The sequence below is a fragment of the Podarcis raffonei genome, chromosome 6 (assembly GCF_027172205.1).
Source record: "Podarcis raffonei isolate rPodRaf1 chromosome 6, rPodRaf1.pri, whole genome shotgun sequence".
NCBI lineage: Eukaryota > Metazoa > Chordata > Lepidosauria > Squamata > Lacertidae > Podarcis > Podarcis raffonei.
The window spans coordinates 97,392,139-97,403,273 of record NC_070607.1 but is presented as its reverse complement, the minus strand read 5'-3'; the positions used below and the strand labels follow the sequence as shown (position 1 = coordinate 97,403,273).

Genomic DNA, 11,135 nt, shown 5'->3' with positions numbered 1-11,135 from the left:
ATAGAAGGCAAGGCAGAACATAGTGGGACTATAGGACTTCCCTTGGTTGGGACACTATATTTCTGCTGATACAACCTAGAATAGCATTAGCATTTTTTGCTGCTGCATCACACTGCTGACTCATGTTAAGCTTGTGGTCTACTAAGCCCTCTAGATCCTTTTCACATGTACTACTGGCAAAGCCACGTGTCGCCCATCTGGTTCTTCCTGCTTAAGTGTTGTAGGGATTAAATGAGGAGCGGAAGAACCATGCCTGCTGCCTTGACCTCCCTGGAACTTAAGGTGGTATTATTGTTATTATTGTTTATTAATTTATATATAAATGCAATACATAAATACATAATAAACTGGGAAGGTCCAGCTCAGGTCTTGCCATTTGCAATGCTCCACATTCCCTGGTGCTCACGACAGTTTGCCCATGATAAGAACACATCCGTTGGATTTTTTGTTTATTATTTAACATAATTGTTACAAAATATAAGCAAAACACTGTGAATACATACACACATATACACTTCAAATAAGCACATATACATGAAAAAAGGAACAAAAGAGGAAAAAAGAAGAAAAGAGAAAAGAAGAAATAAAGAGAAAAGAAGAAAAGCTGGAAGAATTTCTTCTAAATTTATTCTACAAATATCTCAATATGAAAAAATAATAAAATTTCATTGATTGACTTCCATCGCTTACACATCTGTTGGATTTTTAAGGGGAAAATGAAACTAATTTTAAGAGGACTGATTTTAAGAGGGGGTGGGGTCCTCTTTAAATTTCTAGAGCAGCTTCAGACCTGGGGGGAGAGGATTTGCACTTGAGCAGTGCAATCCTGTACATGCCTTCCTTATTGTTTTCAGGCGTGTGTAGAGGATTGCAAACTTTGAAATGAGCCCGCAACAGCCAGGGGAAGTTGAAAGGGAGGTGTAGGAGAAGTGGGGAAACCCGCTGGATGGGAATCGTAGAGCATAGGGAGTGGTGCTTTTTGAAGGGCAGTCCATATCTCCATCATTTCATAATAATAATAATAATAATAATAATAATAATAATAATAATAATAATAATTTATTATTTGTTCCCCAGCCACTCTGGGCGGCTTCCACAAAGACCAAAAATACACTAAGATGTCACACATTAAAAACTTCCCTGAACAGGGCTGCCTTAAGATGTCTTCTGAATGTCAGGTAGTTGTTTATCTCTTTGACATCTGGTGGGAGGGTGTTCCACAGGGCGGGTGCCACTACCGAGAAGGCCCTCTGCCCGGTTCCCTGTAACCTCGCTTCTCGCAGTGAGGGAACCGCCAGAAGGCCCTCGGAGCTGGGCCTCAGTGTCCGGGCTGAATGATGGGGGTGGAGACGCTCCTTCAGGTGTACTGGGCTGAGGCCGTTTAGGGCTTTAAAGGTCAGCACCAACACTTTGAATTGTGCTCGGAAACGTACTGGGAGCCAATGTAGGTCTTTCAAGACTGGTGTTATGTGGTCTTGGCGGCCGCTCCCAGTCACCAGTCTAGCTGCCGCATTCTGGATTAGTTGTAGTTTCTGGGTCACCTTCAAAGGTAGCCCCACGTAGAGTGCATTGCAGTAGTCCAATGTAGTCCCACTTTGCCTTGTGGGGCTGGGTATGGGGGGGCCTGGTTTGCCTTGGGGCCCAGAATACTCTCTCGGAGCCTCGCCTGGCCTCCAGGCAATTTCCTACTGCAGGGCTGGCCACAGGGCTGTGATGTATCTGTCTGTCTGCTTGGAAAGGGAAGTTAAATGGAGAAGAGGTGGGCGGAGGAAAGGCCTTTGGCCAGTTTACTAAACCATTTAGCAGTGGCCATTATTATCTGGGAGGAAGGGAGGGGATGCAGACCGAAGGCCGTAGCTCCTCCAGTGGGTCATAGCTGTTTAGTTCCAGAGGTATTGAGAACAGCCTTCAGATCTGCAGGTATAGGAAGAATAAGAAGAGTTTGGATTTGATATCCCGCTTTATCACTACCCGAAGGAGTCTCAAAGCGGCTAACATTCTCCTTTCCCTTCCTCCCCCCCAACAAACACTCTGTGAGGTGAGTGGGGCTGAGAGACTTCAGAGAAGTGTGACTGGCCCAAGGTCACCCAGCAGCTGCATGCGGAGGAGCGGAGACGCGAACCTGGCTCACCAGATTATGAGTCTACCGCTCTTAACCACTACACCACACTGGCTCTTAGGTCTTTAAAGGTCAACAGCAGCACTTTGAATTGTGCTCGGAAACGTACTGGGAGCCAATGTAGGTCTTGTCTAGGCTATGTCAGCCTTTGCCTTGCTGTTTTGGACTACAGGAACATTTGGAGGGAGACAGCAAGTTGGCCAAAGGCTGATCCATGCATATCTTGTGCAAATGTGATGTAAGGACAGAAGAACTTTGCTGGATCCAGCCAATGGCCCGTCTAGTCCAGCAGGCTGTTCTCACGGTCGCCAACCTCTTAACCACCACACCACACTGGCTGTTGGGGTTATACACATTTTATTAATTAATAATAATAATAACAATAATAATAATAGAAGTGAGCAGTAAAGCACCTCACAACCCTTTATGTCCTTGCTCTGTTTCCCCAACTCTCCAATTCCAAACTCACTAGTGAGGAAAATGCACTCTGCACATGCACAGAGTGTGTGTATGAACTTAACAACACTTAGCTTTATTCTTTTAAGTAATTATTTTGTTAGCGTTATTAATGTTGTTTTATAATTATAAATGCTGCATTGATTTGTTAATCATATGAGTTTTGCTGTAATTGTGACATTTAGCTTATTTTTCATTGCTGTTTTGTTAACTTTTTTATATATATTGTAATTGTTTTATTGATTTGTTAGTTACTTTTTATTATTTATGCTGTATTCAGAATAAAAAAAATCATGTATGTTCTGTTATGTTACTGCTATTTATTGTTTGTAAGCCGCTTTGAGAGCCATTTGAATGAAAAGTGGTGTGGAAATTCAAGAAATCAAATCAGAGAGCCACCGGCAAGGTGATGATGAAAAAAACCACATGCTTTTCAACCGGGCTTGCTCCCTGGTAATTATGACCAGGATCGCACCGCATCCAAAGTACCGTATCCCAAAATCAATCTTGAGCGGCTTTCTGCACAAATTCAAGGGCACTGTGTCTTTTAATCCGTGGCGCATTGAGAAGCGGGCCCCTAACCCTTTCCCTCTCGTCCCGGGAACACTCTGCACATGCTCAGACACCCCTCTTTTCTCCCTTCCCACGTGCTGGGGCGACGCCACGCCCCCGGCCCGCTAGTCAGCGGCGAGGGCATTCTGCACATGCTCGTCGGCACCGGCTGCGTTTCGCCGGTCTCAAATGAGGTCAGCGCGAAGCCGCTGCAGGTCTCTAAGCTCGGCCGGGAAAGCGGCGCACCTGCCTGCGACCCAGCAGCGCCCTCGGGGCGGCGTCTGCCGGCCTCGTCCGGGTCCGCCTCCCCGCGCCCGGGCGGGCCCGCTTGGCAGCGTGTCCGGCTCTCTCCCGGCTCGCCAGGCCCGGAGCGCCCCCTGTGGCCGCCTGGCTGCCCCCGGGGCGCCCCTCCCTCCCTCCCTCGCCGCCTGCCTCCTTCCCCGGCCGCCTCGTCGCCGGGCAGCCGCGCCGTCCTTGCCCCGGCTCCGCATCGCGTCCTTGGCCCGCCGGCGCGCCCCGCCCCGTCCCTCGCCGGCCAGCAGAAGAAGCAGCAGCAGCAGCAGCGCCGGCGGCGGCGGCAGCCCGTCGTTGCGCGCGGCGCCCCGGGCGAGGACGAGCCGAGGCGGCGGCTCTAACAGGTGGGATCCCGCGGCGAGGGGGCGGAGGAGCCAGCGGGCGGGGGCAAAGGAGGAAGGAGCGGCCAGACCCAGCCCCAGCCGCCGACACCGACGCCGCCGCCTGCCAAGCGAGCTGGTGCCCGCGCCACGCCAGCGCCTGCTGCCTCCCCAGCTCTCCGGTGCCTTTCCAGCGCCGCTGTCCCGGCCGCCCCCGTCCGTCCCGCCTGCCCGCCCGCCGCGGCGCCGGCCTCGCCCGCCCGCCCTCGGGGCTCCTCCTTGCGCGCTCGCCTTGGCCACGCCACGCCAGGCAGGGCGCCGCGCTCGGCGCTCGCTCGCGCTCTCCGCCCGGGACAGGGGCTGCTCCGCCGCCGCCGCCGCGATGCCGAAGCCGACCCAGCCGCCGCCGCCGCCGCCCCTCCTGCTGCGCTCGGCCAGCGGCGGCGGCGGCGGCGGCAGCCGCCCCGGGGACAGCGAGCTGGGCCGGCAGTTCCGGGACTGGTGCCTGCGCACCTACGGCGACTCGGCCAAGACCAAGACGGTGACCCGGAGCAAGTACCAGCGCATCGCCGAGGTGCTGCAGGGGGGAGCCGGCGCGGGCGGCGGAGGCGGCGGCGGAGGAGAGAAAGGCAAGTTCCAGTTCTGGGTGCGCTCCAAGGGCTTCCGCCTGGGCAACGGCGCTCGGGAGCCGCCGGCCGCGGCGGCGAAGATGGGTCAAGTGGTGGTCTATGTGCCGGTGAAGACGGGAACGGTTAGTGCGCCCCAAGCCTGTCTGTGCGTCCGTCCATGTGCTGTGTCTGTGTTTCCCCGGGTGGGTGCCATGGTGTGTGGGGGGGTCGGCACCGCAATGCCCCGGAGGGTGTGTGGGAAAGAGGGTGTGTTGGTGCCCCGGCCCAGCCTATCCCGCCACCCCCCCCCGCCCTGTCCCGTCCCGTCCCGTCGCACCCTGTCCCGTGCCGCATGGCCAGGAGGGCGCGCCGGAGGCCGACAGATGCCCGCGCCTCCAGCCGCGCCCCCTCCCGCTGCCCTCCCCTCTCCCTTGGCACAGCAGGAGGTCATTTGGGGGTGGGAGCAAAGTGGGGGCGGCGGCATGGCTGCGCTCTCGCGTCTCCAGCGCTCTCCTCCACGGGGTCGGGACAGTCCCTGCTGCCAAGACCTCCCCCTCTCTCTCTCCCTCCCTCCCCGCCCCGGGAGGTCATTTTTTTTTGGGGGGGAGAGCGGAGACGCTGGGGAGGGGGAGGTGCCCCGCCTCCTCCTTCCACCCCCCCCGCCTCCTCCAAATGTCCCACTTCCTCGAGCTCAGCAGGCGCCGGAGCGGGGCGGGGAGCGGGGTCGCCTTTGCGCGGGGCAGCCTCTCTCCCCGCGCCCCTCCCGGCCCAGCCAGCTGCAGCTTCAACCCCCCCCCCCACCGCCTTCCTCGTGCCAACGGATTGGGGGCCAAATCGCCCCTCCCCCGGGCAGGCGAGCGCGCGAGCGCGATGGAGAAGCGCGATGGAGAAGGGACCCCCACCCAACGCCTTCCCCTCCCGGCCGGGCGCCCCTCCACCTGCTCCCCCTCGACTGCCTTGTCCCGGGGAGGAGGAGAGGGCGAGGGGGGAGCCAGCCTTCCCCTCCCCTCCCCCTTTGCCCCCCCCAGGGGAGGGGGCGGCCGGGGCTGCGCCGGGCAGGTTGCGTTGCGCGGCGCCGGCTGCGCTCGGGGGTCTCCGCCGCTTGCCGCCTGTCCCGCCGAGGCGCCCTCATTGTTCCGCGCCTGTCCGGCGGGCCCGCCCGGCCTCCGCACACCCCCTCGGCCTCGCCTCCGTCCCAGCAGGCTGCTGGCCCGGGAAGGCGCAGCCAGCCAGCCGAGCCGGACCCCTGCCGCTCCCGCCCAGAGCCCGCATTGTTCCCTTGGCGAAGGCCGGGGCGCTTTCTCCACCCCCCCCCTCCAAAGCGCACCCCCCAATTTAAACTTTCCGCCGGGGTGCGCGGGCGGGGCGGGGCAGCTTGGAGCCGCCTCGTGCGTTTGGACATGGGCGCCCGTCCCCTCCCTGGGCCGCCCCCGGCCCGTCCGCATCCATCCATCCATCCCTCCATCCTCCCTCCCTCTGCTCAGCTGGCTGTGCCAGGGTGGGCTTGGGCACGCTGGGAAATAGAGGGGGGCGCGCTCTCTTTCTCGCTCCCCCCCCCCAGCTCTCTCTCCCCAGCTCGCGTCTCTCCCCCCGCCCCGCCCCGGCGAGCCAGCCCGTCCCTTGCACCATCTGCCCAGGAGATTGGGCGCCTGGCAGACAATTGCTCGGAGGTGGCCTTGCTGGAAAAGTGCACTTCTGTGTGCGCGCCTGCCCCCCTCCCCTCCCCAAGCAAGGAGGCACCAGCTTAGCTCTGCTGCTGCTGAGCTCAAGGGTTGGCAGGGAGAATATTCTCCACGGGGAAGAAAAGTGTCTAGCGGAGGAGGAGGAGGGATTACTTATTTATTTAATATTTTCCCCTCCTTCCTTCTCCAGCGCTGCTGCTCCTCGCAGGCTTGCTGCTGCCATCAGGAGGGCACAGGAGGGGTTTTTCTTTTCCAGGCGGGGGGGGGGGGGGAGGATGCCATGAGGGCAGCCCATCTGTGTGAAATGGGGCAAGGCTTGCCTCCCATCTGGCCTCCCTGGTTATGGGGGGAGAAGGGCGGCCATTCTCTTTCCCCTTGCCCCCCTTTACGCAGAGAGCAATTTTTAGTGGATTTTAGTGCTGGAGCTAAATTCGGAGAGGTATTCTGACTTGAATGTTGCAAACACCCACTGAAAGTACCAGAAACCCTGCTTTTCTTTTCTGCTTTGTGCATCCTGCTTTTCTCAAATGATGTGCTTGTTTGGGGGCGCCCCACGGGGCCTGGGCTGCCTCCCTCCCCAGAGCTTTTGTGTTGCGCACGCATGTGAGTTCTCTCTCTCTCACACACACACCCTTAACCAGTCGCTGTGTGGTTTGGGACACCCTGGGCCCCCCAGAGTCTGCCTTGTACAGTGACTAGAAGAAGCCAGGGAAATCCTCTGTGTGTGTGTGTGTGTGTGTGTGGTGAACCTCTGGGCCCAACACTTGCTTCCCTTTCCTGCGGGACCCACTGCACACCCCATGGCTTCTCCAAATCAACAAGCCACACCTTGGCCTCGTGAGGTTCAGAGGAGGGACCCAACGAGCCCCAGTTCAGTCCCCAGAGATCGCAGCACCTGCCGGCAGCGGAACTGATGGCTGCTAAGGAAAAAGCAAGCCCAAAATGGCTCCAGCCCCTCTGCCATCTGCCTCAAACCCACCTGACCAGTTTTTCTGCTGGCCACATGGCTCCCAACTCCCCCTCTCCCAATATTTGTGTGTCTCTTTTTGTTTGCTTTTGGCTTAGCCTTTACCTTACTCAGTGGACCTGTAGCTATTTTTTTGCATACAATTATAAATTAGTTTGCATGCGCAGAGGAAGTGCCATCTCTTGCCTGGTGGGACTGTCCTGGGACAGACCAGGGCATGAGTAGGGAAAGTCAAGGAGCGCCCCCCCCCATCTTCCTCCCCAGTGTTAGAAATTAGCCAGGCACTTTTGGCAACTGGCACGGGTCCAGTTGCAACCATGGGGAAGTCTCTGGGTGGTTGGCAGATGAACTCTCCATTTACCTGGGCCCTACAGCTTTCTGCAGCAGGTAAACAGAAGAGGTTATGCATTGCAATTACAGTCCACCTTTTTCTCCAAGATGTACATGGTTCACCCCCCTCACTTAACCCCTACAACAACCTTGCGAGGTAGGTTAAGAAGCTACGACCCAAGGTCACCCAGTGAGCTTCATAGCTTAAATGGGGACTTGAACTCTGATCTCCCAGGTCCTAGTCCAACACTTGAACCACTTCTTTATTTTATTTTATTAAATTTGTATATCACCCTGTGCCCACAGGCCTCACACTACACCCCACTGACTTTCTAGAGTACTTCTGCTATAGGGCAGCTCTGTGAATTAAGTAGGTAAATAAATTTGGGGAAAGCAAACTGTCACTTAGAGAAGGAACGGAAATATTCTCCTTGAAGCTTGAATTTATTTTATTCTGGGTTGTTTTATTTTATGTGCCAATGTGTTGTGAACCGCTTTGAGATTTTTATTCTTTAAGCTGTAAAGTGGTGTAGAACTGAAATGCATAATAATAATAATAATAATAATGATGATGATGATGATGATGATGATGATGTTCGTTGCCTAGTTATTCCGTTGTGGCCACCGTAGCCTAGGTTTAAAGGTGCCATTTGGCGATTAGCTTATATGTCTGAGTTTCTAACACCATTCGCATAGTTCCTGCATTCTCCTTCCAGAAGAGGCTTGCATAGGAGGATATCCCAGTGGGTTGTGGCCTAAGGGCTGGATCTGCCCCCCTCCAACTCCAGCACCTTTAATGCCCCCTAAACTGCCCCCCACCTCTGGGTCCCGTCGCCCAAAGCATGAAGCGTTCCAGAGGCTGTTTTCTGCCCTCCCAACCCTATGGCCATTTCCCTGCGTGGACTTCATGGGACAGTCCTGGGAGGAAGTGTGTTTATCCTTTATGATAACACCCTTTGCATGTGTGTATTTTGAGAGGAGGTACTGTAGATCGACAAAGCCAACGTTAGAGAAATGCGTGGAGCAGAGGGCCACCGACGGCGCTGCCCTGCCCTCTGAATACCAGTCGGTGGAAACTGCAGGAAGGCAGAGTTGCTTTTGTCCCCGAACCTTCTTGTGGATTATTTTCCTTTGGGGTGTCTGGTTGGCTACAGTGGGAACCGGAGACAGGGCCAGACAGGACCCCTTTGGCCTGATATTGCATGCTCCTCTTATGATCTTACGTAATTCCGTTACTATTCCTTCCTTCCTTTTCCCCCCCCCCCTTAAAAGGGCCACCCTCCCCGTGTCTTGTGGGTGCTGCTGTTTTTGCAACGCTGCTCGCCTCCGCTTTTCCACCTGGGGCTGGAACTGGGGGGGAAATGCAGGCAGGCAAACGCCTTTCCTTTGCAGTATATTCAATATAGGCTTGGGTTTCTGACTAAGACGTCTGCCTCTTTCTCCCTGGCTGGGGAGGGGGGCGGCGGCGCGGAGGCAGCATTCCTCGGTCAGCAGCGTCTCCTTACATCCTGTCCCATCCTCCTCTGCCAAAAATGTGCAGTGACCTTGCTGGGTGGTTGCCGTGGGGCGCCCCGCTCGCTGACCTGTTGCTCCAGCGGTTGCATTTGCCTTTTGCTCACTGGGGGGGGGGCAGGGAGTGAGGGGCGGAGGGGAGAGGAGAGGAGGCCCCGCCAGCTAGCCAGGGCAAAAAACCCGCTGCTGCCGAGATGCTGCTAACTGGGGCAATTAGCTCTGCCAATTAGTAGGGCAAATGCTTCCCAGCCAGTTCCTCTCCTTCCCACCCCCTGCTCCACCCCAGGGGCTTTTTGGAAGTGGGGGGGGCACATCCCCACTGTTGCCACTGCAGGTTGTGTGTGTGCATGTGTGTGTGTGGAGGAGAGGCACTCTATTTCCCAAAACAAAACGTCCTTGGCTTTTGCAGACAAAGGGTTTGGGAATCCAGGCGGGTCGGCTGAGCAGGGAGGAGACCCTCTGCAAGGTCCTGCTCAGTGTCTGCAGGTTGTCTGGGGAAATCTGAAGTCCAAAGAGATAGCAGAGCAGCGGAAGAATGTGCAAGGGATCCCGGCGGCAGGGATAAGATCTCGCCTCCTCATGACAGCTCTGGCCTTGCTTGCGGGCAGAGAGAGCGTCTGTGGGTCCTCGGTTCCTGCCAAGCCTCCCTCTCGGCTGGGCAGAGGAGACTGTCCTGGGCTCTTGCTCCCTGGGCCTAACTTTCCCCCTGCCCTCCTCTCCAAGCCCGGCCCTAATCGGCTTCAGGTGGATTGGGACGCTGCTGCAGGCTGTCTGCTGTTCCCGCCCCCCCCCCTCCTGGCAGAGGGACGGAGGCACCAGATGGTGCCGTGCTTTTGGAGAGCCGGGGTGGGACAGGCGGCCAGGCCTGCGTCTGGCACTGGAAAACTCCCTGCACGTCAGTTTTCCAGGCGAAGGTCTCTCTCGTGCACCAGACAAAAGGCCTGGCCTGGGCTGCTGGAGGCTTCGCTCTCCCCCCAGCCCCCCAGGGAGGGTGTGGGCTTGGTAACTGGTGCAGAGAGGTCCACGGGAAGCCTCTGGGCCGTCCTGCAAACGCACCAGCCCCTCCCAGCCAGGGCTTGGTGTTGGCTGTGTGGCAAAAGGCCGCCTTCCCTTTCGGCCCCCTGTCCTTCCATTTAATCTTCCGTTGGGGTTCCTGCATTGCAGGCGGGTTGGACTACATGACCCTTGGGGTGCCTGCCCACTTGAGAGTTCTTTGAGTCTATGATTTATTGCAGGCATAGGCAAACTCCGGCCCTCCAGATGTTTGGGGACTATAATACCCATCATCCGTGACCGCTGGTCCTGTTAGCTAGGGATGATGGGAATTGTAGTCCCAAACATCTGGAGGGCCGGAGTTTGCCTATGCCTGATTTAGTGTTCTTAGCTGCTCTGAGTCTGGCTTCGGCTGGGGAGCGGGATATAAATAAATTATTATTATTATTATTATTATTATTATTATTATTACTGCATCTATCTAGCGCCTTTTCCTCCCAGGCAATGGAGGTGGTTCTCATTCAGCCCCCACAACATCCCTGAGAGGTTGGCTGGGCTAGCAGGCAGTGACCAGCAGCCGAGCTCACATGATAAGCTTGAACCCTGGTCTCTTGGGTCGTAGTCTTGACACTGTGCCACACCTAGGTTTTTTTTTGTTAATGGGGTTCTCCGTGCTGTTTGGCTGGATCAATGCTGTATTTCAGCCAGTCGGGTCTCGTCTTCGTCTTGTCATGGTTACAGAACACAGGCCAGCCCAGCGGGAGAGATTCGCATCTCTGGCCGGCTGCGGCACAGACTCTCGGGGTGAGTCAAAGCTGCGCTGCGAGATGGGCCTTGATTTACGACGGGCGTCGTGGACTTCAGGGCTTGCGAGTTCCTGTTGTTTGTTGCTGGCTCTGGTTTTCCTGCCTCCAGAGCTCTCTGTGGACGCCACGGAGGCTCAGGGCTATTGATGGATACTCGCCGGGGTGGCTATGCCCTTTCGTCACAGATGGAGTCAGCAATGCCTCTGCATGCCCGTTGCTGGAAAAGAAGAGGGAGGGAGAAAGGGGTCTTGTGTTCGAATCCTGCTTGGGAGTTTCCCACAATAGGCGTCAGGTTGGACACTGCGAGAACAGGGATGCTGGTTTCCGACTTCCCATTAACATTTCCCCTCTTTATGTGTAAATCAAGTCCTTATATTCACTTTAATAATAATAAATTTTATTTATACCCCGCCCTCCCCAGCCAAGACCAGGCTCAGGGCGGCTAGCAACCAAGAATAAAAACAAGTTGATTGAAATAAAACTTTAAAAACGATTA

General features: G+C 56.2%; 1 protein-coding gene across 4 annotated transcripts in view; it reads left to right on the top strand.

The window, feature by feature from the left end:
- The first annotated feature begins 3,586 nt into the window (after positions 1–3,586).
- NOL4L (nucleolar protein 4 like) overlaps positions 3,587–11,135 on the top strand; it is a 130,467-nt gene continuing 122,918 nt past the window's right edge. For all 4 annotated transcript variants that reach the window (XM_053394709.1, XM_053394707.1, XM_053394706.1 and 1 more), the window contains exon 1: positions 3,587–4,492. In XM_053394709.1, coding sequence (XP_053250684.1) covers positions 4,124–4,492 — 369 coding nt within the window. In that variant the 5' untranslated portion in view covers positions 3,587–4,123. The remainder of the gene's footprint in view (positions 4,493–11,135) is intronic.